This window comes from Streptopelia decaocto (genome assembly GCF_964273445.1).
Source record: "Streptopelia decaocto genome assembly, chromosome: 16".
NCBI lineage: Eukaryota > Metazoa > Chordata > Aves > Columbiformes > Columbidae > Streptopelia > Streptopelia decaocto.
The window spans coordinates 7,299,328-7,327,298 of NC_138671.1; the positions used below are offsets into that span (position 1 = coordinate 7,299,328).

The following is a 27,971-nucleotide window of genomic DNA, read 5'->3' on the forward strand; positions in this document are numbered from 1 at the left end:
GAGCACGATGCATCTCTGCACATTTTTCCAGCCTCTAGACTTAACTCTGGGTGCTGCATTCATATGTTACAGCCTTTAAAACATTGCTTTCCTTCCCTGAAAGTACGCTATAGGGGAGACTATAGGGTCAAGTCCTGGGCTCTGCCCCCTCTGTTCTGGGCAGATTATGCATTCGATGTTAAACAGCTATTGATAATAAGTAGAACGTGTTATCGCAGCTGCTGTGTGCTGTGGCAAGGAGGGTAGAGAGTCATGCGCCTCTTGCTTGCTTTTTGGCCTCAGGACACTTGTGTTCTTGTTTATAAAATAGCTCTGCTTGGAGAGAAAGAATGAAAAATACATTGTTTTTCCCCCTTACCAGATTGCTGTTTAGCATCATGCTACATCTCTCTCGTGGGAAATACATCTTAGAGACACTCAGGTTGGGAAGGGAATTGAATCCAGATGTTACCTTTTCTGGGCAAGCGTTTGAAGTATTTGGTTATTCTACAAAAAGGGGAAGCAGATCATCCAACCTGGGGGTAATAGATGGGCTTTCAGACTCCCGTGATGGTGCTCGCTGCAGTGGGTTTGCTGATGTTAAAGGTCTGTGCCAGAGATCAGGAGGAACCTGGGGTACAGTGTTCTTGGGAGTCCTTTCTGCTTCTGGGCCAGCGCCATGGAGAGGACATTGCACAGCTGGACACAACCACGGCGCTGCTGCTTGTCTCACACCGGGGCATAGTCACACCAAGTGGCCAAAGAATGGTTATTCTTTTTGCAGGAAAATGTGGGAAGAACAACCTAAGATATTAAAATAAGTTTTTCCATAAAAATAATGACCTGTAAGTTCATTTAAGCATTCACCTTAAAGGTACAGTTTATTGGTAGGGTGGCCAGGGGGATGTGTTTGCATGTTTCAAAGGGAATGGGCTCCACACAAGTGTCTTGCACATCCATAACCCCCTTGGAAACTTGAGGAAGAGCATGTTGTATCCTGGATTCTGCCCTACCAGTGCAGCCATATATCTAAAACCCTATCTCTGAGCATCAGCTCCAACAAGGGAAAGCTTTTGAGGTGCAGCTTCACCTTGTGTGAGCTCTGGGGAATCGTGTTCAGCACCAGAGACCAGGCTCTCCCTAAGGTTTGCGGTTGCATTTGTCATTAAAGCATGGCAAGTGCTGGTGCCAGGCTTTGAGATTAATTTTGTGTGTGGTCGTTATTGCTTGGTGACTATTTTGCCCCACTTTTGTACTTGGCTGGATCATAGAAAAACAAGCAAGAGGTGTAAATTCTACAGTGTGGGTTGAACTAAATGGTCTCCAGAGGTCCCTTCCAACCCTAACCATTCTGCGATTCTGTAATACTTTGCATGAAGACATCTGCTTAGCTTCATCACTCTCAGCAAAGAAAATGCCATATCTGCGTGAGCACCTGGTTCCTCACACTCACATCCACCCATTCAGCATGTCCAGCCCCCGTGAACATTTCTGTCACAGCCCTTTCCCCGACACACGGGCATATGAGGAAATTTGAGGTTTACAAGGCAGCAGTGAAAGCACAGGAATTCAAGTGAACTGCTGGCATCGTATGTCCCCTTTCCTTCCCGTCGCACTAGATCACATCTGTTCTTACTCATGTGTGACAAAAAAAAAGGTACCTGAGCGCTGGGGGGAAGGAGAGAGTTCAAGGCAGCAGTGGATGCCTGAAGCGACAGCTCCTGTGTTGGAGCATCTCTGGAAAACAAAGCTCGAGGAGACCTGCCGGGGTCCTGCGATGGTGGCTCAGCTTGGGCCAAGTGACCTGTTTGGGGACGGATGTGGGGACACTGTGTGTGGTGGCAGCAGGGGGCACAGCCGAGGGAGGGCAAAACTGAGCCATAAACCCCAGAGGGAGACCAAGGCAGGGGAAAGAAACCCAAAAAATCAAATTTGCATTGGATAAAGCCCTGCATTGAATGGTAAAAGAGCTCAGGTGAGAAAGGAATGATTTACTAGAATGCATTTTTCCCTATTACAGATAGTATTTTAGAACGTGAGTATCAAGCACAACAGGCTGTGTCTGCACGGCTGAGGTTACATCATGCTTTTTATGGTAGTTTTGCCAGGGCCAAGAAAACATATTAGTACACAAATCACTTTCAGTTTTATTCCATTTTGACATTTCAGGGTCTCCAGCAACTTGGCATCACTCTGTGGAGCCAGCCATTCTTGGAAATATTTGTGTGTTCAAAGTGTATTTTGAATTACAAATATTTGCACATTCACAACACATAATTTAGGGCCACATTTGTGCAGGAACGTTCATCTGTGCAATTGCCAAGCCGAGTTTTTGGTTTAGGGCAATCTCTTGTAGGTACATCACAAGTACGAGGATGTTTGTCCCACACATAGGCGAAAAGGGCACTTGTGGCTTTATCTGTTCTGCTTATTTGGGGTTGTTGGCTTATCAGAAGAGCAGAATCTCTTTCAAAAGAAGCGGTGTGGCAACCTCCTGCTGCTCTGGGGCGGGCGTTGTGGGAAGGAGTCTATAGGTGCTGACCTACATTTAAGTAGGAAGCCAGTGGGAGCTGTGCCGGCTGCAGCTGCTGCTCCTGGGACTGCACAAACCAAGGAGCACAAGAGCAAATATTCTCACTCCGGTCCAGGTCTGCCACCCTCGTGGTGTATGAATTCACTCCTGCTGAAAGGTGCCAGACTGACATTCAAAACGTGGGGGAAAAAAAAACCAAAAAACCCTGTTCTTAATTTTTTTTTTCCTTTCTTTGTGCTGATGAATTACAATGGGACATTTAAATCTGTTTTTTTCATAACATTTTACATATATATAGATCATGCTCTGACCTGGAGAAGACACTTTGTTCTGACTACAATGATCCGATATTTCATATTTTATTATTTTTTGTCTTCCACGGAGTATTTCTGTGGCATTCTGGCACAATATGGGCTCCCTCCAGTGGTCATGGGGCTCCGGGCTCCTGTGGCCGCTTGCCCGGGCTGGCAGGGTGGCTTTGGTGAACGGCATCAACAATCCAAACAGAAATCATATCGGGACTGCTCTTTTCTTATTTTTCCCCCGTCTCCTGCTGTGTGTGTCATCCCACTTGGAACAGTAAACGCCCTGCTCTGCAACCCACGTTCAATTAATATTTAAATGGAACGACCTGCGCAAATAAAGATTCAGGCTTTAGATTGCCTTGCAGTTCCCCAAACGTTTGCTGCAGAAGGGGGAGAGGAAGCCAGAGAGGAGAGAGAACCAGAGAGGATCTGCTGAAAGACGCAGACACAACAATTTGTAGCAAAAATGACTCATTTTTGCATTCTTCTTTCCCCCGTGGTACTTGAGAACAGATCCCGACTTTCTCCTCAAACCTGCAAACAGTCAGTGTGGTTGTTGTGGGGGGTAAACTGGTTCCTCTGAAATGCTGCATTCCCACCTCCCCTGTCCTGGGTACACCATTCCATTGGGTGCAAGTTCATTTAAAACGTTGCAATTATCTTTTGTAGGCACTTTGGCAGAGACTGGCATCCTCTCCCATGGCCTGGGGCCAGCCTGATGCCAGGCGCTTGCAGGAGCGCGCCCTGCAGCGCTGGGCCATGGAGCTCTACCTGTGGTTTAACCCAAATGTATAAACGTGTGTGTGTACATACATATGTGCATACGTACTATACGGGTGTATCTGCTCAGAGGTGCTATAGATGCAGCCATGCGTGTCTGTGTCTATAGGTGCTCGGGTACAAAGCCAGCTGGATGTACTCCTGGTGACAAGGGGACCCTGGCAGGTGGGGGGGCTGGGGGCACCTCAGGGTGCTGCAGGGCCCCGTTTCACATCCCCCCCTCTGCACCGGCCTCATCTCGCTGCCCGCGACCCCCCCATCCCATCCTGTTGGGGTTGTTGCAGGATGGTGCTTCTTTGCAACGGGGAGGGGGGGTGAATGCACTGACACCCATTTGCACGGGGGGGGTGTGTGAATGCACCGACACTCATTTGCACGGCGGGAAGGTGGGCGTGAATGCACCGACTCATTTACACGAGGGGGGTGCGAATGCACCGACACCCGTTTGCACGGGGCAGGGGGTGTGTGTGAACGCACCGCCCCGGTTTGCACGGGGCAGGGGGTGTGTGTGAACGCACCGCCCCCGTTTGCACGGGGCAGGGGGTGTGTGTGAACGCACCGCCCCCGTTTGCACGGGGCAGGGGGTGTGTGTGAACGCACCGCCCCCGTTTGCACGGGCAGCTCTTTCCCCCCGCAGGCCGCGGGCCGGGCGCGGGGGGCGGGGTCAGGAGCGCGCGGCCTCTCCGCTCTTTGGCTGCGGCCGCCGCTCATTTGCATGTGGCGGGGGCTCCCCTGTCACGTGTCCGCGCGCGGGCCGGAGGGGAGGGGGCGGGGGAGGGGGGGCAGACTTCCTGTTTGAGGTCAGCGCGGGAGGGGAGGGGGAGCGCGCGGCGAAGCCTCCCCGCGGTCTCGCGCTGCCTGGCGGGGCTCTGTCAGTCAGCAACAAAATGGCCGCGGTGGCAGCAGCTCTGCTCCTGAGGACGGCGGCGGCGGCCCTGGCGGTGGCGGCGGCGGCGGCAGCGAGGAGGAGCGGGGGATCGGCCCGGCAGCACTGAGCCCGACACCGCCTGCCTGTGAGCGGACGAGGCGAGAGCGAGCGGGAGAGACGGAGAGAGGCGCTGCGGCCCCCCCCCAACAGCGAGCCCGGCTGACTGACCGACTCTGCCCGCGGAGCTGCTGCAGCCCCCTGGGGAGACGCTGCCGCCTCGGCCCCCCTCGCTCCCCGCCTTCCCCCGGGGGTTCGGGCGCCCGGGTTCGCCCCCCCGGCTCGGGGCTCCCGCCGCACAGCCCCCGCCTGGAGCCGCTGCCGGATCCCTGCGGAGGAGACGGAGAGAGCCCGCGGGATCCCTCCCCGCTGCCCCCGGATCCCCCGTGCGAGCGAGGCACACAGACTGTCGGGTTTCCCCACTCCCCACCGTCTCGTTCCCCCCTCTCCGTGAAAGACTTTGCTGGATCCTCCTCCTCGGGTCCCCTCCCCGCGCTCGCTCCTTCCTGCGAGAGAGGCCGCCGGATCCTCCTCCCGCCGGAGAGGCCGCTGGATCGCTCGGCTGGGGCCCTGCCAGAGAGACGCGGATCCTCCTCCCGGCAGCGGCTGCTGCGGATCCTCCGCCCCTCGGATCTCCCTGGAGCCAGAGACTCGGCGGGATCCTCCTGCCCGGAGCCCCATGTGAGACTTTGGATCCCCCCGTGGCTCCGTGGTAGTTTTTTTTTTTTTTTTCCTTGTTTTTTTTTGAGGGGGGATCCATCTTAAAACTGTTTTCTGGGTCCCAATTTCTCCTTTTTGATTTGCACTTTTTTAAAAAAAAAAAACAAAAACACCCTCAGATGTTCCTCCATGTGGACTGAGAACCCATCAAGACACACACACGAGAACTCATCCCGATCAACCCCAAATCCTGGCTTTCGTGGGTTTTGCTGCAACACATAAAAGCAAACTTGTATTTAAGACACACTCGTGCAAAAATTTAGCTGGGGACTTCAAGGTGTATTTTGTCTTGGTTTCTTGGTCTTTTTTTTTTTAAATTTTGCTTCACTGGAAGTCAAAAGCTCGTTTTGGAATTGGACCTGCCTTTGCTGCACTTCTCCTCTGGGCTGGATAACACTGAAGCTCTTTGCTTTTCTACCGGGATAGTGTTTTCCTGTTGATCTGTTGTGTGTTGTTTTTTTTTTTCTTCTCCTGTGTGCAGACTTTTTTTTTTTTTTTTGAGGCGGGTAAACGACAACAACGAAAACTTAATTTTTTTGGCCGTGTGAGATTTTTTCGTATTCAGAATCGTGAAATTACGGGTACACTTACAAAAAAAGGCATTAAAATAAGAAAGGAACACGTCAGAAAGACCCCTACACAGTAGACAAAATACTCACTTGTTTCCTTACAGCAAGACTGAATCGAAAGCTGCCAAAGAGCCCCATAAAGAAAAGACTAAAAGGTAAGAAGGGATTATAGCCTCTTTTAATCTGGGCACGGTAGAAGTTAGCAGTGGAAGAGACCTGCTAAGCCAGTGCATAGCTCCTTTTCTCACAAGTCTAAACCAGATTTTTGTTTTTACTCGTTTTTAGCGTAGTAAGTAGCACCTCAAAACATTTCAAAATCCATTTATTTTTGTCAGGTGTGCTTTTGGGGGTTTTGTTTGTTTGGGTTTTTTTTAAGCAGCTTGCAGGATTGTTTTACATGCTAGAATTCGGTATTTTTCTCTGTACCATTTCCCAGGTCGAATAGCTGCTGTGGGCAAAACAGCAAACAGAAATGAGGTTTCTGAGTGTGTTTGTGCCACTTAGACATGAAACCGACTTCTGTTGCAGACATGGTCGTGGGCACTTGCTTTATAACTCACACGTGTGAAAATGCCTGCAGAGCCTGTTGGAAATGATCCTAAATGTGGAAAATGAGCGGTGTGGGTATGGGCAGCACTGCTGCTCTGCTCGGTGAGCAGAGGAGGCTCCAGCTTTGTCCTTCGTGCTGCTTTCTGTTCAAAGTTAACATCTCTAGAGCTCTTTTTTTTTTTTTTTTTTTTTTCCCCCCTCTCTTCGCCCACGTAATGAGATTATGAGGCACTACTGTAGTTTTCTCCTGGGTATTCAGAGAGCTTCGTCTAAACCCGAAATGTCGTCCGGTGGGGGAGAGAACATTAAACAGAATTTATACTTCTAACTGCGACGCTTAAGGGGAAGGAAATGGGGAGGGTTCAGTTGTTAACCTGAGAAATCTTGAAACGCTGGAAGTTTATTAATTGTTTGAATCTTCTTTGTTTGTATCACAAGTTTGTGTCAAAGGTTAATCTTCTTAATATGTAATCAGTTGAAGGCCCAATTATGGGATTTATTGAACTCAATTGTTTCCCCCCCTCCTTTTTCCATTAAATATAATACTGCTAGTCATACTTTGTGGCAGTTCTATTTTGTGCTAAAATGGGAGTGTATCTGTGGGAAGATATTTGTTCAATTAAAACAGTTTAAATTTAGAAACAATCTTCAGTACGTCATACCCATGTCTGTTGCATATTTTTCCTCTTCTATGCATATGTATGTATCTGACGAATTGACGCTAATTTATATACTGAAATTTGCTCTGGACATTAGACCAGTTAAGGTAATTAAAAATCCAATAAATCCTGCTGTTAGTGTCTGCTTGATGATGCAGAGCTTTAAATCAGGTGGATGTTGGTGGTGCTCTGAGGACAATGCAGGAGTAGAGGAGCAGGAGAACATCTGCACTGCTCTTGGATATCACTGCAGAACAAAGTCATGTCCTTAAAATCTTACCCTAATTAAATACGATGGGTGGGATTTTTGGATTTACCGAAGACTGAGAATTAAAATGTAGTTTCCTATCGGGTGTTATTTCTTTGGTCGTGTCAAGAAAGTAGTGGAAAGGCACATACTGATTCTCACTTCTGTGTTTTCTAAGGAAGCAGTGGGTGACTTGCAGTGGGTGCAACCTGTGCTTAGCAAATCACAGGGTTTTCCATGATTACGGTTCCTCAAATTCAGGAAGCCCTCGGATGTGTGTCTAGCCAATTCCCTGTGTTATTGGTGAACCCCAGGTGGTGTGCTGATGCTCTGCTGTTTGCTCTGGTTTCTGGAGTTATTTCCAGAACGTTAAAGCAGAAATGTCAGTCTTGTATACAACTAGTGAGAAATACCACTTTGGCCTGTGGCAGACTTGTTCTTTAGCTTGTGCAACAACTAAAGATGCTTTTTGGGGTGAGGTTACAGAAATTGTCTTATGTGCAGGTCTTGGGTAACCTTGTTGCTTCTGAATCTGTGACTGCTGAGTCTATGAGACAAGCTATAGTAAATCAGATTAATTTGAACCTTTTTTAGTGGGTATGGCTTTCTGGGGACTAGTAGTAGTGTAGTAATGCTTTGCATTGCTTTGTCCTTATCTTCAAAGGAAAACATACGTTTTCCAACTTAAACTTTTCTGACTGGCACGTAGGTTGTGAAATGCAAAAAGGTGCTGCCATCAACTGCTGGAGCCTGGGGGCAAGACTTGTTTCAGGTCAAGAGTGATGCAAATTGATAGGCTTTGTATTTTAGAAAATATTCTCTACTTTTGACTAAATATTTCTAATAATGAAAAAAAACCAGGGCAAACTAACCTCTTTATTTAGAGCTCATCTGGATTGCAGCATAAAATACTTAAGATTTATGAATGTTTCTGTTCTCTGTACATGTGGATGCTCATATTGACAAATTTAAGTATCGGTATGCATCAGACTAAAAGCTGACTTGGACGGAGTAGCATATTATATATGGTTGGTTTATGTATGCTGTTATGTCTGTTTCAGTCTATGAATTATTTTGTAATTAGGCTGTCACTGGTGCAGGGTGATAGGGAATGGACTTGGGTGAGCCTTGGTCTGTGACACTTCCGTACCAGTACAAAGCATAGTGGAATTTACTCTGGGATACTGCCCTTGGGTTTTGGTGTTGAGAAGAATTTGGTACCTTTAATGTCCACCTTTGTCACCTACCAGGGATGTCTGCAGCTTTCAAAATCTGGCTCTGATCACAGGTGAATGGGATGAGGTTTCCCTGGTCTGCTGGTGCAGCGCCTGCTGGAGCTTGCTGGGATGAATGAAAAATCCACCTCTCTGGCTTGATTTCTTTATTTCTGCGGTTTGTCTTTCCTGTTACAATAACAAGCTTTTGATGAATTCTGTCATCTTTTGCTGATGTTTAAGGGAAGGAAGGTAATTCTCTCCTTTTTTGTTTGAAAGAGCTTGGAAAAGGTAATAGGATAACATTTTATTGATGTGAGAAATAACATAATTGGGCATGAGTACTTCTAACTTGAAGATTATTTGCTGAAGTTCTCAAAGCTCCTGAGTGACATACATACCTTGCCAGACTGGAGTAAAAGGGTCAAGTTAAGGCTTTTGTCACGCAGAGGCTTGTAATCCCTTTGGATCTTGAAGCAAATGGTTGCTGAACAGCAACGTTATAGAAAGTGTAGATTTAAATGAGCCTAGAAATAAAACCTCTCATTTTTCTGTTTCTCATACACTTCATTCAGAAAGGTCAGGAAATTTTATTCGTGTAAGGGATTTACTGCCTGCTGTTAACTCAAAATGACCTATGCTTTTACAGTCCATTCAGACACTAAATGCGATGTAGACGCCTTTTCTCTTTCGTGTGCAGTTTGTTATTAAAAGCCTAATAGTAGCATTTACTTTCAGTTTGAGCTGTTAAGACTTAACCAAGGCTGGTGGATGTGGGAACGGGTAATATGTTAACTTAGCAGCTGGCCTTGCTGAGATAAACATGCGCTTTTCCAAATGCTGTCATCTGGCCCCTTTCCAAAACAAGCTGGAGGAGGAGGTCAGGGGTGGAGCCATCCTTTGCTTAGTAAAAAGAGGCTTTCATTTGGAAAGAATTGCTAGACGGCATTGATTCCCCCCCCCCCCCCCGCAGATTTAAAAATAAAATGGCCAGACCTTTCCTAAGTAAACAAAATAGTCTCTGGTGATTACTTGTATCTCAGCGCTTGTTACTGTGCTGCTTCTCTTTGATGGTACAGCAGCTTAATGTCAACCGCATGTTCCTTTAAAAAAAATATATATAAAAAATCAGTGCTTTATATAAGACTTCGAACATGAGAACTGATGAAAAATTTATCATCTTTGGTTACAGTAGAGATGTGCAACACAAAAGCGCTATTGTTTTAATTGTTTAAAATTCAGATTACAAGATAACAGTAATACCATTAGAACGTTTCCCTTTGGCCTAGAAGCTGCAGGTAGGCGCCTGTCCATCCCTCAGTATTAAAGATGAATGATAAGGAAACCTCTTAAATGCCTGTGATGCTTTAGTTTAGCCAATTTGGGATCAGCTGATCCTTCTAGTGATAATGGCTTGAGGTTTTCAGCTTTATTATGAAGATATCAGCCAGGGCAAATAGTATTTAGAAGTATACTTTATTGAATAGGAAGATAATCTAGAAGTGACAGTAAATTGCATTACTAAATGATCTATGTGCTCTGCACAGTCTCTTCACTGGAAATGCTAGTGGTAAAATGAAAAATGGTTATTCTTAATGTATGAAAGCAGAGGAATCAAAGTATTACTTGATCTTCTTTTAGGAATTTGAGCTATTTTTGAGAATTGTCTACCAAAAGCACGGCTTAATTTTACATCTTAATTACCAAGTGTAGACGTACTTATGCTTATTTTATCATTACTTATTCATGATTAACTTTACTGTGGATTCCCATACATCATTATAACAGATTTCTGAAACTTTCTTTTTGCAGCTTCCTACCTTGGCACTAATATGTTTTAAAATCTCCTACACAAGATAAAAATGTCTGAATTTGATCATAATAACAGTCTCTTCTTGCACAGAGTAGTCACAGTGCTTTTTAAGGTTGTATCAGTGATTATACTACTTGCAGAAATTGCAGCAGTACTTCTAAATATGCAGCTGATTCTTTTGTAGTTTTTTAAATGTAACACCTCCCTCTCTTCATCCCAATAAAAAGGCTTCTTTCAGTGAAGACATCTGTAAAATAACTAGCTGTCCAGGGTACCAAGCATGCAAATCGAGGTTAGTTTTGGTCTTAGCTCTGGATGTGAATCAGCACTGTAACTTTTCAGTGTGGAGGTCTTGAAGGTAGTTTGTAATTGAAGCTCATGAAGCGGTAGAAGCTTTGAGCTCTGCTTTCTGGAGCTCTTCCCCGTGGGTTTCCAGCCAAGGATGGCTTGAGAGGAGCACAGTTATCTGTGCTGCAGCAGTGATGGGTTATGGCTGGATGCCCAGATTGTCTGGCTTTGCACACAGCTTTAGAGTTTGCCTTTGAGGGCTGTGGAGGTGGAAGTCATTGGTAATAAACAGCTATCTGCAGCTTGCTTTTTCTGTGTTTTGCAATGTACATCCATTTAAAAAAAATTGCAAGCTAGATTCACATTTAGATTTCTATCAAGAAATTCTGTGGTTTAGAAGCTCACTCACGAGAAATGTTAACGATTGCTTATTGTTTTGTATTAAAAATAGCTAATATTTATCTCATGGCTGCCTGGGCGTTTATAGCAGTAAGCTCTGAATTGCTAGAGAATGAGATTTGTTTGGGGGGGGGGGGGGAAGAGAGAAAAAATGACTTGTCAAATCAATTGGCATCCTTCGTGGTAATTAAGCCCCAGAGAAAAAAATGTTTACGGGTCTCAAAATAGTTATCATGCAACTACCAACTATAGGCTCATTTAGGAAAAGATAACACCACCCCTTCCCCTGAAAGGGAAAGAAAAAACAAAAAGGACAGAAAAATAACCCCTGGGCTATGAAGTGTTTCATGTCTGCCCATGGGCAGTTTCCTGAGGCAGATCCGTTCCTTTTTTTTCCTCTCCTATAGCTTGTTAATGGGGTCAGTGCATGTTTTCCCATGATGACTTTCTGAAGGGACAGTGGGAATGCCTTTGTTATGATCCTTCCTCAAGAGCATTCTCCTAGAATGGCATATCTGTTTTTTCTTAGCTGTGTTGTTTTCTTTCCTGTTCCTTTCTTTCCTTCTTGTGCTCTGCCTGTGTGTTGTCTGCCTAAAATCTGCAGTTTTCTCTCTCGAACTGCATTTGCAAGTCTTCTCAATGAGAAGTGGCAGAGGTTTTTGTTTCGTTTGAGGAATACAGAGTACTCTCAGTGGTTTGGATGCCATTCTGGGTGGTCAGTATGTACACGTATCGATTGTTAGTTCAAACTGGCTTCTGCCAATTCTATTTTAAACTCTGACAGATATCTGTATTATGTCAGTCTGCTTTTCAGTCCTACTCTAGTCTTGGACTCTCAGGTCTTTTGGCTCTTCAGAATTCCAAAATGTTTTCATGGCTGATGCTAATGTTACTGCTGACAATGGAGGTGTGTGTTTGTAAACAGTAGCTGGTTACTGGTAAACAAAAGAGCATCAGCCCAGTGCTTTAACAAAAACCGGCCTAGAAAAGAGAAGCAGTTCAGTGAGAATGCAAAAGAATAATAAAAAAAAAACCCGGAACTGTACAGATGCATATGTGCTGATTAACATTTTACTATGTTTTCTTACACAGTTCTTAATGAAAGACTGTAGAAGGTGATCTTTTACATTGGTGATAATGTTTTTGCTTGAACTTAATGTATGTTTGCAAAGCCTTGAAGATTGTGTTTCATATGAAATGAGAAGTTATAAACTTTACTAGCACTACAGGCATAGACTAATGGCATGTGTGTAAATCAAGTAAGACTCTACACAGTGTGTTAACAAAGCCAGTCAAGAGTAGAATTCCTGATTATTCTTCTATCTGTAGGTCTCGATGTTGTTAATCAATTACACAAGCTTAATTAACATAGGAGAATTGCTTCCAGTGTTTGTGATGTCTGTTTTTTTCAAACTTTTCAGCTTTGAAATGAATGCTCCACTTGCAAGTTTGTCTCTCACTCCCTGGCTATGGAATGAAAGGTGTTACATCTCTGCAAATCTAATAGTTTTTGTCTCTTTATGGTGTCATGGCTGTAATGCTGTAAGAGCACAGCATTGTACCTTGTGTTTGTTTTGTGATGCTGCAAAAACTTCCTGTTGTAAAAATAATCAATTTACTTAAGAGTGCTGATCACATCTGTTCATAACATAGCTCTTTGTTTTCCTGATTATGAAACTATTTGGTTTCTCTTTGCATTATCCGATGTAAACTATAAAGAGATATGTGCTTATATTTTTAAGCCATTTAAAAATTAATATGGAAAATACAGCTTCTTCTGATATGGAAAGAGAAGAGCCTGGTGGTAGCAATCTAAATGCTATTAAATATTTTCTAGTATGATCATCATAAAATATAGCTGTCTGATCCAGGTGTGGAACTAAATTTGGTTCGTCACAGTAATAGAACTGCTGCTATTGAGGAGGAGAGTCTGTATAAATAGCACTGTTTCAGGTGAAAGATATTATATGCGACTTACTGGAGCTTGGTGAATGTGTAATTTTTACTGTTTCTATTCTTCTAATCAAACTTTTAGAAATCCTTCTCTTTTGAAGAGAACGATCCAAGATAAGTCTCAGTGGGCACCAACAGTACATTATCTAGTGATGTCAGTCTTTATACTGTGCTACTACACTTATGTGTAATAATTGAATAAAGCAATGGTGCTGTTATTCAGTGAATGCTTACATAATGATTTGCTTAAAAATGACCCTCAACTGTAATTTTTTGTTGCATTTGTGGACATGAAATGTTCTTCACAAATTTCCAGGTGAAGTATTACAGTGACAGACCCCCCCCCCCCCCCCTTCTTTTTTTTTTTTTTTAAGGAAATTACCCAGACTGATAGATGTAATCTATTTTATCTGGATGATATTACAACACTCTGATAGTCCAACTGTATTGAAATTGTGATTCTCCTCCATCCCCCATCCCTCTCTCAGCATCCAGACAAGCAAGAGCTGATCTTTCTGGAATTCTGTCTGCATCCACTGATCAGATAACATGCATGGAGACATTTTGGATATATTTCTGAGAACATTTACTCCCCTGGGTGTTTCGTGGACAAACTGAGGGCATAAAGTAGTTTTTACTAAGATCATAATTGACCATAAATTGATTTCCAAAGTGGTATTTACTGCAACTGGTTTTCCTGTCTCAGATGATAATTTATGGCAGTTTCCTTTCCCCATCTCTCCCCCACTCTGTCTCTCCTCCCCCCATGGAACCGCTATTCATTTGCTAAGTGGATGATGGCCCCTTTCTGATGGTGGCTCTGATATTCTAATTTATTATTGACAGGGTTTGGTTCCAGATGCTTTTACTGTGGAAAGTGAAGTGGAGGAACAGAGGACTTTGAAACTTGATGAAATGAATGGAAATCAGGATTACCTTTTCAGCAATGCAGAGTTAATCTTCTAGACTCTGGTAGATTTATGGAGGGAAGGGTGCTACACTGGACCTTCCTGTTTCCTCAATTTTTGATGATAGAATAAGTTTTTATGAATTTTATGGAGTCAGTTTCCAGCCTGAGGCTAAATACAGAGTAATGTAGGGGGTTTTTATCTCACTTGAATTATGTAGCTGTATTAATTTTCATAACAGCATTGTAGCTGAAGATGCAGTGAAACAAAAACTAAATTGCTTCAAAATTTATTATCTTTAAGTAGAATGAAATGATCGTGGTGGGCAGTGTTTTGTTTTTTGTAGTTAAACATTAAGAATGAATAAAAAGCATACCAGACAATTAAGTAGATTTTCTTCATTTGTGTTTAAACTTTCATATATTTGCAGTGCACAATTTTTTAGTAGAGTTTATTAGTCTATAGTATGTTTTGTCTTCCTTGACTCGGATCAAATTTGGTGTTAACCTCCTGTGGAGAATTCCAGGACCCCTGACATTTTATTGTGACTCTTGATTAGCTCACCAGGGTTCCTGCTAAGAATTCTTCTTTCATTCATTTGATAAATTGAATTCCCTATTCACAGTGCCTTTAAATAGAATGGTATTTGGAAAACTTGAAGACAACAACTTGAATGTTCAATGAGCTCACCAAGCAGATTTTAAAACGCAGAAAAGGAAATTACAGGTTTGTGTGTTCTGAAATCTTTTAAAAGAATAAACATTTTACAAAATAGTTAGTCTCCATATTCCCTTTATTTCCCTTCTGGTTTTTGCAACAAGCAGTTCTGTTGACATCTGCTTTCCCTTTTTCATCTTATCTTGTCTTGTTATGTCAGGAGCTGTGCATTCATTAATTTACCTCTGTATCTGAGAGCAAGTATACTAAGGTGATGTATGTCCATATGGTGGAACTTCAGCTTCCCAAGGCAGCTCATGTGCAATGTGGAGGGCATCTTGTTCTTTAGACCCAGCATACCCAAGCCTAGTTTATGCATACCTTGTGCTGTTCACCCGCTCTTACTGTGTATTGGGATGCTGGCAGGGCCTGCACTGTGGAGTACCCTTCTGAGGTCTACAGTGTGAGGGAGTGTGTAATTCTTTTTGTTTCTAGGTCTGGAGGCACATCTTCCCTGTGAGGCCACTGTCCTTTCCCCCTCCATCTGGGTCTCTCTTGGTGAGCTTGACCTGCACCAGCGTCCTGCACATCCCTGCTGCTTGTGCATCCTGAGGTGACACTCAACAGTTATATCTGGAGAGCTTGGTAGTGAGATGGTAGAGGCCCATTCACTCTATCAAATGCCATATTCCTAGAGGCTGGCTTCTGCAGTCTTCTGCCACATATCTGTGAAATAGTTTTAATATTGTAGGAAAACTCAGGCTGGAATGGACCTCAGGAGATCATCTCAGATAGGCAGGTCTGGATTTGAGTGACATGTGTGTGTCTGGTAACATCTGCTGCTACTCACTATGTTGCTGGTATGTGTTGGTGTTATTCTTAGACTTGTCTGGCATGGTTTCCCTGCCTGTGGGTAGGAGCAAGGGAAGTGCATGTGTGTTTTTCTATTGTGCTTGTGGCAGGAACTCTACCTAAAGGAGAGGTATTTCTTTCAGATCTCACCTTCCAGCACACTGGAGCCACTCATGTATGTGGCAATAGCTGCTGCAAGCTGGTGTCTTGTGGGAGATACATCAACACCACCTTTTTCCCAGAATAAGCCCAAAGGCAGCATCATAAACGTATTTGTCTTCAGCATAGATTTTGTGGCCTGCTTTTTGATCCTGTAGGTTGTCTCGTCTAGTTTGGCCTGTGTGAGAGTAGCAGCTTGGTCTTCAAGCTCTTGTAGTATGCAAGTTGAATCTGCTTTCACCTATGGTTATCAAAGTGACTGGGCTCAGAAATAGTTGAGTGCTGGCATGTGACTGTGATGGAACAGAGAAAAGGAGCACTGGGGGTGTTGGCAATCTCTACAGGCAAAATGGTGTGTCACTAGTTCTGCAAGCTCCCTTTTCAATTTTTTTTTTTTTAACAAGCATAAAGGTTTAGCTGTGCTTGCTCGAAGGGTGTGAAGGAATGCTACCCAGAAGCAGTGTTCCTACCTGTCTGTCCAGCAGCATGTGTTGTCCCTCCTGACGCTGTTACTGTTGGACAGGTGATACAGTGACCGGCTCCTCCATCCCTAGGAGTGCTCAGCTCTGAGAGCCTGGGGGCTGTGCTGCATGGCAAAATATCCTGTTCCTGTTTCCTGGTCTCCTGCTTTGCAGTATCCAGTATCCCTGTGCACCTGCCCCAGAGAGCTGTGCTCCTCTGACATGTTCTTCAAGTACAGCTGAGTAATTCAAGCCAGAAACTTGTCCACAGGTTGCTTCAGCTTCTAGGTCAGTAAATCTGGGATATTTAGTTTAACAATTTGTCAGTGTGGAGCTTTGCCTCAGCTGGCACAGGACTATTGTCTTCTGAAGTATTTGCAGAAACCAAAATAACAAAGGAAGTATCTGAAAAGAAACAAACATACTGCCGTCTTGCTGAGGTACTGGGTTTCTTTGTATATTATGTCCCAGGAAGACTATGGAAGAGCTCTGGGGTGTATGCTGCATCAACTTCTGGTAAATATCAGGCCTGGGAGAGAGGCATCGCTGTGCAAGGAAATCTGGTTATCTGTACTGCTCCCAGGCTGTAGGTTAAGTATCCAATACAGGAGTCAATCTGTGGTTGCTGGGGAAAAGATCAGTTCATAACATGTTTCTTGCTATTTGTAGCCAGCTTTGAGTGGTGAGTGTAATGCAAGTGGTTTGTTTTGTGTTGTGTTTGAGGTTTTTTGTTTGGTTGGTTTGGTTTTGTTAGTTTTTTACTTGGTTCTTGCATACCTTGAGTGGCGCACAAGATGAGATATTTGAGGTCTGCTGGGGTGTTGTCAGCAAACTGAGGGAGCAAATTCTGATACGGTTTGTGCCTGAAATGTATACAAGGATGAGGTTTTGTGTACAGTGTTCTAGCCCATGCCCAGATTTCCCTACTAACTATTTAAGTTGCCCCAGAATGTAGCTTGTATATACATCAATAGGCCTGCACTGTGGAGAGCAACAACACCTTCACAGAAGATGTGGGTACCTGTGTGACAGCAGCTTCACACCATATAGGATTATCTGCTGAAATGTGTTAATATGGATTGGGAGCTTCATGTTGAAGCAAACCTTCTGATTGTCCTGCTTGCTGTGCTTTGATTGACATAATGCAGTGGTCTTGGAGGGCAACAGCTGGATTCTTCTTAAATAAAATTTCACTGGATTACGTGCTCCAAAGGTCCAGTTAATGCTTTTGTGCTGCAAGTTGTCAGTACATGGGAACACATTGTAGTTAGTCTCAACTAATAAAATCACCTGAAACAGGGGTAGTGTGGCTGTCAAGTCAGTTTTGCTCTGGAAATCAACTCCTATTGGTCTGTACTACTCTGTAATGAAGACTTAAAATACATCTCCTGAAACACTCCCATTTGTACTCCAGAACTCTCATTAGTATGCAGTCTCTCTATGGTAACAGTCCAGGAGAATCTAAACAAAAGGAAGTCTGTAGATGATAAAAGCCCCAAACCCTACAAATGTTCAGTGGGACCTGGGCAGTGCTCAAATAATGAACTTGCCAAATGCCTGATGTCTGACCTACCGCTTATAGCTAATCTGCATCCTTAGTTTATAAAGGCTTTTTCTTGTCTGGGACTTTTCCCCCCTTCTAGTGCCTGGTACATAGGGGTCAATTTGCTCCCTCACAGTTACAGGCAGCAGTGGAGAAGGGGCCATGGAGCAGCACAGATAGACCTGAAGATACTTACCAGCATTTTGTAACAAATCAAATAAATCACAACACTGGTGGAATTTCTAGGCGACTTAAGAAATCAGACTGCAGTTCCTGGGGAGGTGATGAGTTTTGCCTTGCATGCTTCAGGATAAGTTGACCAGATACAGAAGCATCAAAATATCAGGCCCACAGTTGTTAGCAGTGGGTGATATTTTGCTGTTTCAGAGGAAGGGAGGAATCCCCCATCAAGGCAAATAATGTATTAAGGAGTGACAGGGGCATAATTTGATAGCTGGAAACCCCAAAGCATGGGATTAATAAGTTATAAATTGTGGTCAAACAAAACCACTCAGGAAGCTTAATTTTTGACTCCCTGGAGGAACAAATTTTGCACCCGGACTTTCAGATTACAGGGTTTAGTTTCAAGCTGCTTGATCACACCTATATATATAGGTTGTCCATAAACTTCTTGTCCACAGTGGTGTAGCTGAGGGCTTTCCCCCGTTAATTCCCTTGAAAGGATATTGTAGGAGAAAAATTAATTTCGGTTAAACCAACAACACATGCTCTAAAAAAAAATGCCAGAGGAAAAAAATTGGGCTTTTTTCCCCTCCACCAATCCTTGTTAGCTGTTAGTGATGTTTTTATTCCTTCCCCCTTTAAGTTACATGCACAGTCTTGGCCGTTTTCTAGTCTTCTGGTGTGCCATCCATCTTCTGCTGATTCTTTAAGATAATCTGTGATGACTTAGACACGGTTGTTCTTATTGTAAATTACATCACGCCCAGCCAGTGGAAAAATATCCAATTTCTCTAGGGACTTTTTAAGCTATTATTTATTTTGTTGGCCTGATTTCCTATTTGGAGTGGTAGTAACATCTTTAGTTCCATCTCCATTTTTTCCATGCCATTTCATGGAATTTTTCCGCAGAAATTTGACTGTTCCTTCTTCCCAGATTTGGGAAAAGACACTTAAGAAACACATACTGAGATTCTCGCATGGAGCTGTGTTCACCAGCCCTTTTTGGTGAGGAAGCTGGGATGGATGATGTGGTGGTGGTGACAGAGGTCCTGGGGCAGGAGCAGCCTGGTTGTTGGCCCTTTGCTGTCCCTGCCACCAGCCTGGCGCAAAGCCCTCCTATGTGAGGCAGAGCACCATGAAATCCCTCCGTGCAGCCATCGTCATCTGTGGGCTGGGCACCAGTTCATGTCATTTTTTAGCATCTGTTTCCAGCTGACCTCTTTAGAGAAGGCTAAAGCAGTGGTCGCCTCACCACCCGTAGCATCATCTGGCATAGTCCCCCTTTCCCACTGAGTATCCAAACTAATGTTTCCTCTTGCTTATTAATGAAGCACTTAAAGGTTGATATTGTTACTTTTTATATACACAATGCTAATGCATTGTTGACCTTCCTCATTTTTGTCCCCATGTGTTTGTGCTGTTTTGTTTTTTTTTCATATTCCTTGTTATTTATTTGACCTAGTTTTGTGTGCTTCTTTCTTTTCTGAGGTGATTGGATAGCTTGTAATTAGGGACCGACTTGACTCTCCTTGATTAATGACTGTGCCTAGGTATCAAGGGGGAAAACTGGCACTTTTACCACCAGCTCCTTACCTCACTGGTGTTTACTCTAGAAAGGTCTGAGAACTGGGTGGGATATTTCTGAAGCAGGCAATAGGCAGATGTGGCATTTTAGTTTATCCGTTCTCGTGGTCATGAAAACAAGGGCTGCTGATGATATGGTGGCCTCTTGCTTTATGTAGTATTCCTCCTATGCATTAGGGTATCCACAGTCTCATTTACATTCTTGACGATTTCCAAGAAAGAATTCCCATCTCTTATGTGACAATATTTTTCAGTTGTCCTGAATTAATTGAAGCCTGCCTTTCCAGTATTCACTGCTCTTTATTTTATTATTTTTTTCATTCCATTTCATTGCCACCCTTCAAGCTGCTTTCTGCCTTTGAGATCTCAGCCACCTCTTTCTTACCATTTCAAGTCAGATCTTTAAGAAATTTTTAAATAGTAATTTTCCTCATTTCTGTTTGAAATGCATGATACTAGTTTTTGAGAACTTGGTAGGTGGTTACCTTGTACTTCATGTCTGTGCTGTCCAGACGTTCTGTTATCACCCATAATGATGCACAGCTCCATTAGTTTCTTCGCCAATTCCTTACAATTCTGTTTTAAGGAATTTTTTTTCCCTCTCTCTCATATCATCCTTTTTAGGAAAAATATCTGTGCTTGAAATGCATGATGCCCTGTTCTATAGCGGGGGAAGTCAAAACCAGAACAATATTTAAGCAATTGTATGTAATTTGTAGGATTTCTGTCAGTAACAGCAACTTTTACAACCATCATGGGAGGTTTTTGCAGCATAAAGTAGGATGTAAATTTAAGGTACAAGAGGTGTTCCACAGTTAAGGTATGGGAGCTATTCTCTCATTGGGCTAAACCAGCAAAGATATCTGCAGACTAAGAATGCTGTTCTGAAGAGGTGTTCCAGGCAGTTTTCCTGTGTAACTAACTAAATCTTCAACATCTTAAATAGATGCAAACAAAATTCATTAGGCTATTAGGTTTGGAGCTGTGTCACATGGAGAGAAAAGAGACAGGTCTCTGTTTAGTCCTTAGCTATTGCAGAAAGTTTTGAAGTGTAAAACATTGTGTGGGTATTAACCATACAAGAAATGGCACAAGTAGACTTGGCTTGAAGTTCTAGAATACAATATTTCCAAAAGGCGTATTGCAAAATGCTGTTAGAATGTCACATCAACACGAATTCAAAATACCAGCTATGGTTTCAGATGTTAAAGCAATCCAATGTCTGATAGCAGCTAGAAAACTGAAGTTCTCACTCAGCTTAAAAAAAAAAAAAATGGCCTAGATGTGTGAATTTTTTAAAGGGATTAAGAAGCCTTCCTGCAATAGGTGTTGACAGAACATAGCCATAATTTGAAGTTGTTCTGACCATGACCTGCATTTTGTCTTGCTTTCCTATGCAGAGAGAGCTCCTAAGCGTGTGTACTTTAAAAATAACCTTAGTTTAGGGTTGGTTTTAATAAGCTAGTTGCCATCTTTGAAAACAACAGGATGCTATATAACACCCTTTACTCTCTGCTCATAAAAATCACCCATGATTTTGATGCATAAGATCCATATATTTGGAAAAGGCAAACCCCTACAAGTATATTCTAAGACACTTCTGCTTTAAATCATATGAGCTTTGTATTCATAATTTTTTTTCTTTTTTTAGTGTATTTCCTGTAATAAAGATTAAATTGTCGCTCAGGAAGTAAAACTGCAACACATGCCTTTGACAATGTAGTCTAACTTTATATAGTGATGTTTTTATTGTTTTCCTTTTGTTTTGCTCTTACATGACTAATTTCTGCCTAGAAGTAACAGAAAGAGTTGCCATCTGAGAGGCCACTTGGAGCTTTATTTCTATTTTAAGCATATTTAAAGCACATGTATTCAGAAGTGTCATTATGTAAATCGGTTTTGAAAATTGAACTCCATTAAAAATTATAGTGTAATTTTCTGAGTTAATCTGAGGCTATTTTAGTCTCAGAAATAAATAAATTAAAAAACAAACAAAAAACCTCCACCCACCAAACAGGTTTTTGCTAAGAGTGGCACTTCTACCTCTTATGTTGTAATTGATATGATAATACGGTAATAAAATACATTGGTTTTTTAATGGAGCAAAATGTTTGCTCTTCTTTGATTTGGAAATCCTCTGACATGGTGTATTACTTGCATAAGGGAGGGAATAACATAAAACAGTGCTTGGCGGACATCAAAACAGAAGCACCTTTACAGGGCAGAAAGGCTGGAAATAGAGAAGTTTCATAGTGGAGTCCAGTCCAAGTAACAAAACTTTGTCAATGGGGAAAGGAACTTGATTTTAGAAAAAAGGCCTAACAAGAAAGTTGGGATCTATGTACCTTCGCAGTTTAAAGAAAACTCAGGAAATTAAGCCCAGTGGTGGTGGTGTGTTTTGTTTTAATACTGCACTGACTGTTAAAAGGGATTTAAATGTAACTGTGGTGTTCTGGAATTGCTCTAATGTCATGGATTTTCTTAAGTACTAGCAAGAGGAAACCAAAAACTTCGGCGTTTTGCACTGACTTGTTTCATTCACCTGCTTTAAAAAACAAAAAAGGCTGGAACTTCCCATAGTAATAGTCTGGCAGTTTGGGAGAGTTCACTTGAAGACATGAGCTTTGTAGAGTCTGCTGTGACTTGGGTAGGGAGCTCTGAAAATGAAGGGACTGAATATTGGTACTTTGTAGTTACTGAAATCCCCAGGACTTCTGTTCTTCTCCAGAGCTAACTGGAATAAAGTCAAATCTGTCATGGTTTCAACTCAGTTTCTTTGGTAATGCAAGTCATTGCTTCTTGCAAAGTCGTAGAATAATCTGTTTTAAAGTACGATTTTAACTAACCTTTTGTTAAGTGCCGTGTTAACTAAATAATGCAAGTACCCACCCACAACTCTTTGTCAAGGTTTAAGGCAAGGCAGCAATAAACCGTGGCAGACGCTCCCTATTGTTCCCTCATTTCCTGCCACCCCTTTCCTTTAGATCGGAAAGATGATGTGTAGGATCTCTGTAAGCGTTAAAGCATCTACAGTAGCCAAATTGAGTATTTGTAGGCAAATGAAAAAGCCAAAACCCAGAACACCTTGCAAGAGACAAAGTTTGAAAAAAAATGACTACAGTATTCCTTTCAGTAAAAAGGGAAATGATGTAAGAATGTGTGAACTTGTTAAAAGGAAAATAAAATAAATCGTTGGAAGGCAAAATGTTTCATGGGGAGTATTTGAAGACACAACGTGTGAAATCTGAATGAGTATCTGTTTCTCCTGTAGGTAAAGAGCAGACCTTCCCCACCCCATAACGGTTGTGATAAAACAATTGAGCAAAGAGCATTATAACTAAAGAGACCTTTAACAAAGAAAAAAATCCAAACAAAAAGGGGGGAACCTCAGGCTTTGGCACATTAAATGTAAAGCAATAATAAGGCTAAAAGTGATCTCAATGAATAATTGAAAGACATCAAATCTAATAATAATAATAGTAATGGTTTCAGCCTGTCAGACATGGAGTATTCTCAGATCTGTAAGGCTGATAAATGATCAGGACCTAAAGACCTGTCAAGGAAGATAAAATAGTTATAGGGAACTAAATGAATTATTTGCATCGGTATTTATTTGAAAGGATGTTGGGGAGATTGATTTTTATAACCATACGTTACGGTGATGGACGAAGAAACCAGAGATGGTGAGGTTTCAAATAGTTCTTCTGTTGATTTGGTACAACTTAGGTTATATTTTAACCAAGATGCTACTGGAACAGTCTTGTTTTGTATTAATGCAAATTTTTCAGCTAGAATGGATAGGATGAACACAAAATACGGTTACTTGCATTCATCTGGGCCTTAGTTTACAACCCCTTAAGAACGAAATTGACGCATATGAGAAATTAATACAGTATGTGTTTAATCAAAAAAAGAAAAACAGTTGGAATATAAGGTCATCTTATTGAAAAGCTCTTCCCAACCTTTATTCTTATCAGGGAGAAAGAACAAGAAACACAAGAAGAGGAACATTTGATGGAAGAAAAGAAAAAGAAAAAGCAGGAAGAAAAGAAAAAGAAGGAAGGTGCTCAGAAAAAGGTTTGTTCATGCCACTGTTTTAAATGATGTATTCGTTTGTACATGTAACATACAGATACTGATTCTGCAGCCTTCAGTGAAGTATTCTAACATTAGCGAGCGGTCCTGGTGACTTTGAGTGAGGCCGTGGTCAGAAAATCTCTGCAAAAGCAGTTGTGACAGTTCATTAGCGCTCCCCAAGCTGCTCACTGTCCCCTGATGTTAAGTTACTGCTCCCCCATCTGTGTCACATGAACGTTCCTCATCAAAGTCAATGCAAAGTAAACTGCATTAGTTCCAACTGGTACTCAAGTGGCTGTGGATTCTGAGGCTGTCACGCATTTTCTGTGGTGTATGTTCTTCTGCCTCATTTTCTGGATTACATAGTTTTAATATTAAATGTCCCTTAGGATGTGGATAGGGATTGATCACTGTCTTTTCCCATATAAAAATTAGGCATCATAAAAAAAAAAAGTGGGTGGATTTCAAGTAGATGGAAGAAAAGATGGGTCTTCACAAAATGTGCATTTAATCAGTGTAAGCTAATAGTATGTATGGATTCAAAGGGATATACTGGACAAATTCACAGAAGTTAATTCTGTTGAGTGTTAAAAAGTTCATAAACGTACTTTTTGGTTCAGGAAGCCTCTGAACCTCAAGGGGCAGGAGGCTGGGTGGGTAGGTGGGGGCATTGCCATGCTTACTGCTTGCTGTGGTTTACACCGTCTCTTTGTCATCTGCTTTGGCTTTAGTCAGACAAGAGTAGCCATTCTTAAATTCCAAATACACGGAGTTAAATTAACGTTCTCCAATCCTTAACTGGAACTAAGGCCTGATTTATATCAGCAGTTTCTGCAAAAAGTTAGGCCGCAGCCCTTGTACTTGTTAGGTATTATTTTGCGTATTGATAAGTAGTTGATTTGTTTTGTTGTTTTCTTCTTTCAGGCTGCTGAACAAAAAACCAAAGGTAAATTCAAGTTTTTTCTTTGTGAACCATTTGATATTTTTTGTAAGTATGTTTACAAAAAGTGCTTGTGCTTTTTATTCTTTGTGTCTTCTTAATCAGGAGAGTTTATCTTGCCAGGATAGTTCTGTTCTTTAAGTTTTGTTGGAGGAGCTGTCTAAATGTTGGGATTCTCAGCATAAGCTTTTTCTTTGCTTATCTTGCTGGGTATTGTGTGGCACCTTTTTGACAAAAAGATACAGATTAAATTTCTGTGAAATATAACACAACATACGTCATCTTTTTTTGTCTAATGTCAAGACAGATGTAGTTTTCCATTTAGTTGTTAGTAGTTCTATTTCAAAGACAGTTAATTACCAACAAAAAGAGTAAATTTCTACCCCAGTATGCACTGTTCAACTCAGTTTAGTGAGTGAACTCAATTCATCAAACTTGGGAGAAGGCTGTTGGCACCACCACCTTGTTTTCTTGTTGTGTGGGTTTTCTGCTTGATCAGTGAATTGAGCTGTTTTGCAGCATGGTCCAGCAAGCAGCAGAGTTAAGGAAGAGGTTGTCACTTCGGGGACAGGGAACTCCAGGGTGTCCTAGGAGAAATCTTCCTTAAAATGGTGAGGAAGAGAGTCGAGGTAATGCCTCTGTTCTGCTGTTGCCTTACAGTTATTTTATCTAGTCTGTCCTTCGATTTCTATGGCACCACACAGAACTCAGGGCTGCGGAAGAGTTCTGAACGAGTTAATACGCACTGTTATTTATTGCTGGATAATTAGGTGACAGACAGGCGAGTAGGACTTCCGAGATTCCCAACGACTGGGAATCAGAAAAGAGCCAAGCCTAACATATGGGGTTGACAAAACAACTTATGTTTCAAATGCTTTTTGTGTATTTGTACAGCAGAAATTGTGTTGCTTCAGTAATACTGAACTCAGAAAAATAAAGTCTAACTACACAATGAAGAAACTGTAACAAGTGAGTTATTGAAACTGTGCTTTCTTTTCCAAATTTTTCTTATGTAGAAAGTGTGGAATCAGAAGATTTTAGCTGAATTCTGTTGCATCTGCCCTCTAAGATTTAATGTAGTTTGGAACAGGGGATTTGGATTTCAGCAGAAAAAGGTAGCACAGGTAGCTAAGCCCCTTAAAATCTTAAATAGATGAAAAAAACTGGAATTAAGATCATTCCTATCTAAATGAAATATTTCTGTTTCCACATTTTTGCTGTATCAGCTTGTTTCTGTGTGAAAAGGTTTCAGTGTTCGATCATCACATAATCACAGAATGTCAGGGATTGGAAGGGACCTCAAAAGCTCATCCAGTGCAATCCCCCCATGGAGCAGGAACACCCAGATGAGGTTACACAGGAAGGTGTCCAGGCGGGTTTGAATGTCTGCAGAGAAGGAGACTCCCCAACCTCCCTGGGCAGCCTGGGCCAGTGTCTGTCACCCTCTCTGAGAAGAAGTTTCTTCTCAAATTTAGGTGGAACCTTTCGTGTTCCAGTTTGAACCCGTTACCCCTTGTCTGTCCTCAGGACAGCCTCCGGCAGAGTAGACAGAAACAAAGAAGGCATTCAGGAACTCTGCCTTCTCTGTATCTTCTGTCACCAGGGCACCCACCTCGTTCATCAGTGGGCCTACATTGCCTCTGGTGTTAGTTTTATCTGCCACGTATTGGAAAAAGCTCTTCCTGTTGTCCTTGACCCCTCTCACCAGGTTTAATTCTAAGGAGGCCTTAGCTTTCCTAGTTGCCTCCCTACACCCTTTGACAACTGCCTTATATTCTCCCCAAGTGTATGCCAATGTATGGGATGTATTAAATTAAAGATTAGAGCCAGGCTGGAACTGAACCTTTTACAGAATGTTACTACATCCAGATTTTGGTAGCTAAGATCTTTATAAATCTGACTTAATGTAGTTGTTTGTGGTAACTTAGAGAAAAAAAAATATCTTCATTTCATATAGGTATCATTCAGTTCTTCAACTAGGTTGCTATAGCAATGAAAAATGCTTACACTGTTTGGGTCATATTGGAGAAAAATAAATTCTACAACTGGAGATGGAATATGGAAGAATTTTTCAGTTTCTGTCTTCCAGCTGATTGGAGACAATATGTTTATACTGTTTCTTATTTGCGCTCAGCTGTATTTTTGGAGGAGAAGGCACTTTGTTGAAGTAACTAGGATGGGGCAGAAGGAAAGGTTGGTCCTTTTGGTCACCTTATTCTGTCCTAGAAAACTCTGCTGGGATAAAGGTGCTTTTTAATTTTTTTACTTAAGATTTTCATTTATTTCTCTAGCACAATGAAAAATGTGTAGATACTGTCCTATCTAGTAATTACCTTGTATGTGTTGTGCATGTGGTTATAATTTGCTGTAAGATGATACTGGCTGTTACATGTTCTGTCGCTGGTGAGGCCTCAGGAAAGAGAAACTAGTAAGGAGGAAAGAGGTTTCCTGTGGGTGTGTGTAAATGGTGTGTTGTCAGTTAAATATTGCTCTGAGGCCTCAGACCGAGCTGAATGTTTCCATTTGTGATGTGGAGCACAGAACCTTTCCAAAATAAACACGCATTTCCACCGGTACAGGAAAGGTATGTGGCTGCTGCTGGAGTTACTGGTCCAGGGGTAGGAAGTGCTCCCTTACGCAGCGCTTGTGTCTCTTTAAACAACTTAATTTTTTCAGTTTAAACGGGATCCAACTCTGTGAGTCTTCTGCTTCTTCAGTTTCCAATTTTTTTTCTGCAACATTGTTTGCCAGAGTGTTTATGTTTAGGCAGAATCTTTTATAAATACCCTGTTGGCAACAATTCCAGGGAGTGTGTGAAAGGAAAAAAAGATTGAAGAGCTGATAAGTAGCTGAAATGTTTCTCAATTACTTGAAAACAAATGAAAGTAGTCTTCCTGTTCAGCTGGAGAGGAGCGCTGCAGAATTAGCTGAGGTGGGAAATGAAAATGTTTCTATTGCACGCTGTGCATTGTACTTCCACGTTACTGTTCTTTTATGGTAATTTTTTTGAGAACAGGGCTGTTGAGCACAGCCTATTAGTGTTTATGTTAAATGCATAAACTCTTGCCAGTTTATATACACTTGATAAAGAAACTTTGTGTATAAAGGCTTTTGTAATGAAAACACTCAGCTGTAACTACCAGTAAGAGGTTTGTACTGTGTGGTAAATAGTCACTAGGATGGTAAATGGCTGTTCCTTAGTAACTACAGGGGACTTTTAAGAGAGCTACGCTTGCGATAAATACTATGAGGTCAATGCATTTTGCTGCCTTCTTTTCTTGTAGCCATCTTGCTGCAGGTTTAGTCAGCACACAGGTGGTCAGTTCCTTGACTGCTCTGTTCCTGTCCCGGCTGAATTCTGTCCACTTGGGTGTGAATTACCTTCCCATAACCTACACTCGGTTCTGTCTATATGGAAAATGCAGTTTTATGTACGTTGATAATGTGCTCTTTCTGGCTGTGGTAGGTGTTATTGATGTTTAATGGTAGCTCCATAGGAAACAAGGAAACCTAAACTTTGTAGAGAATCTCATCAGTATTTGAAGTGGAATTAAGACAGCATGTGACACAGTCGGTCTTTTTAAAAAAAAAAAGCTTTGAGTTTTTCTAGTTTGTATCATTTTTTTGTAGGAACCAGCAGAGGTTTTTACATAAGATTAGGAAATGTGTTTCAG

General features: G+C 42.1%; 1 protein-coding gene across 14 annotated transcripts in view; it reads left to right on the top strand.

Moving 5' to 3' along the window:
- The window catches only part of TNRC6C (trinucleotide repeat containing adaptor 6C), a 278,770-nt gene that overhangs the window by 183,369 nt on the left and 67,430 nt on the right, over positions 1 to 27,971 (top strand). For 13 of the 14 annotated variants that reach the window (XM_082066871.1, XM_082066872.1, XM_082066874.1 and 10 more), the window contains exons 4-5: positions 23,258 to 23,357; positions 24,282 to 24,303. In XM_082066871.1, the coding sequence (XP_081922997.1) occupies positions 23,258 to 23,357; positions 24,282 to 24,303 (122 nt within the window). Of the gene's footprint in view, positions 1 to 4,405; positions 5,967 to 23,257; positions 23,358 to 24,281; positions 24,304 to 27,971 lie in introns of those variants that run through there. The other variant, XM_082066867.1, reaches the window with a different exon arrangement.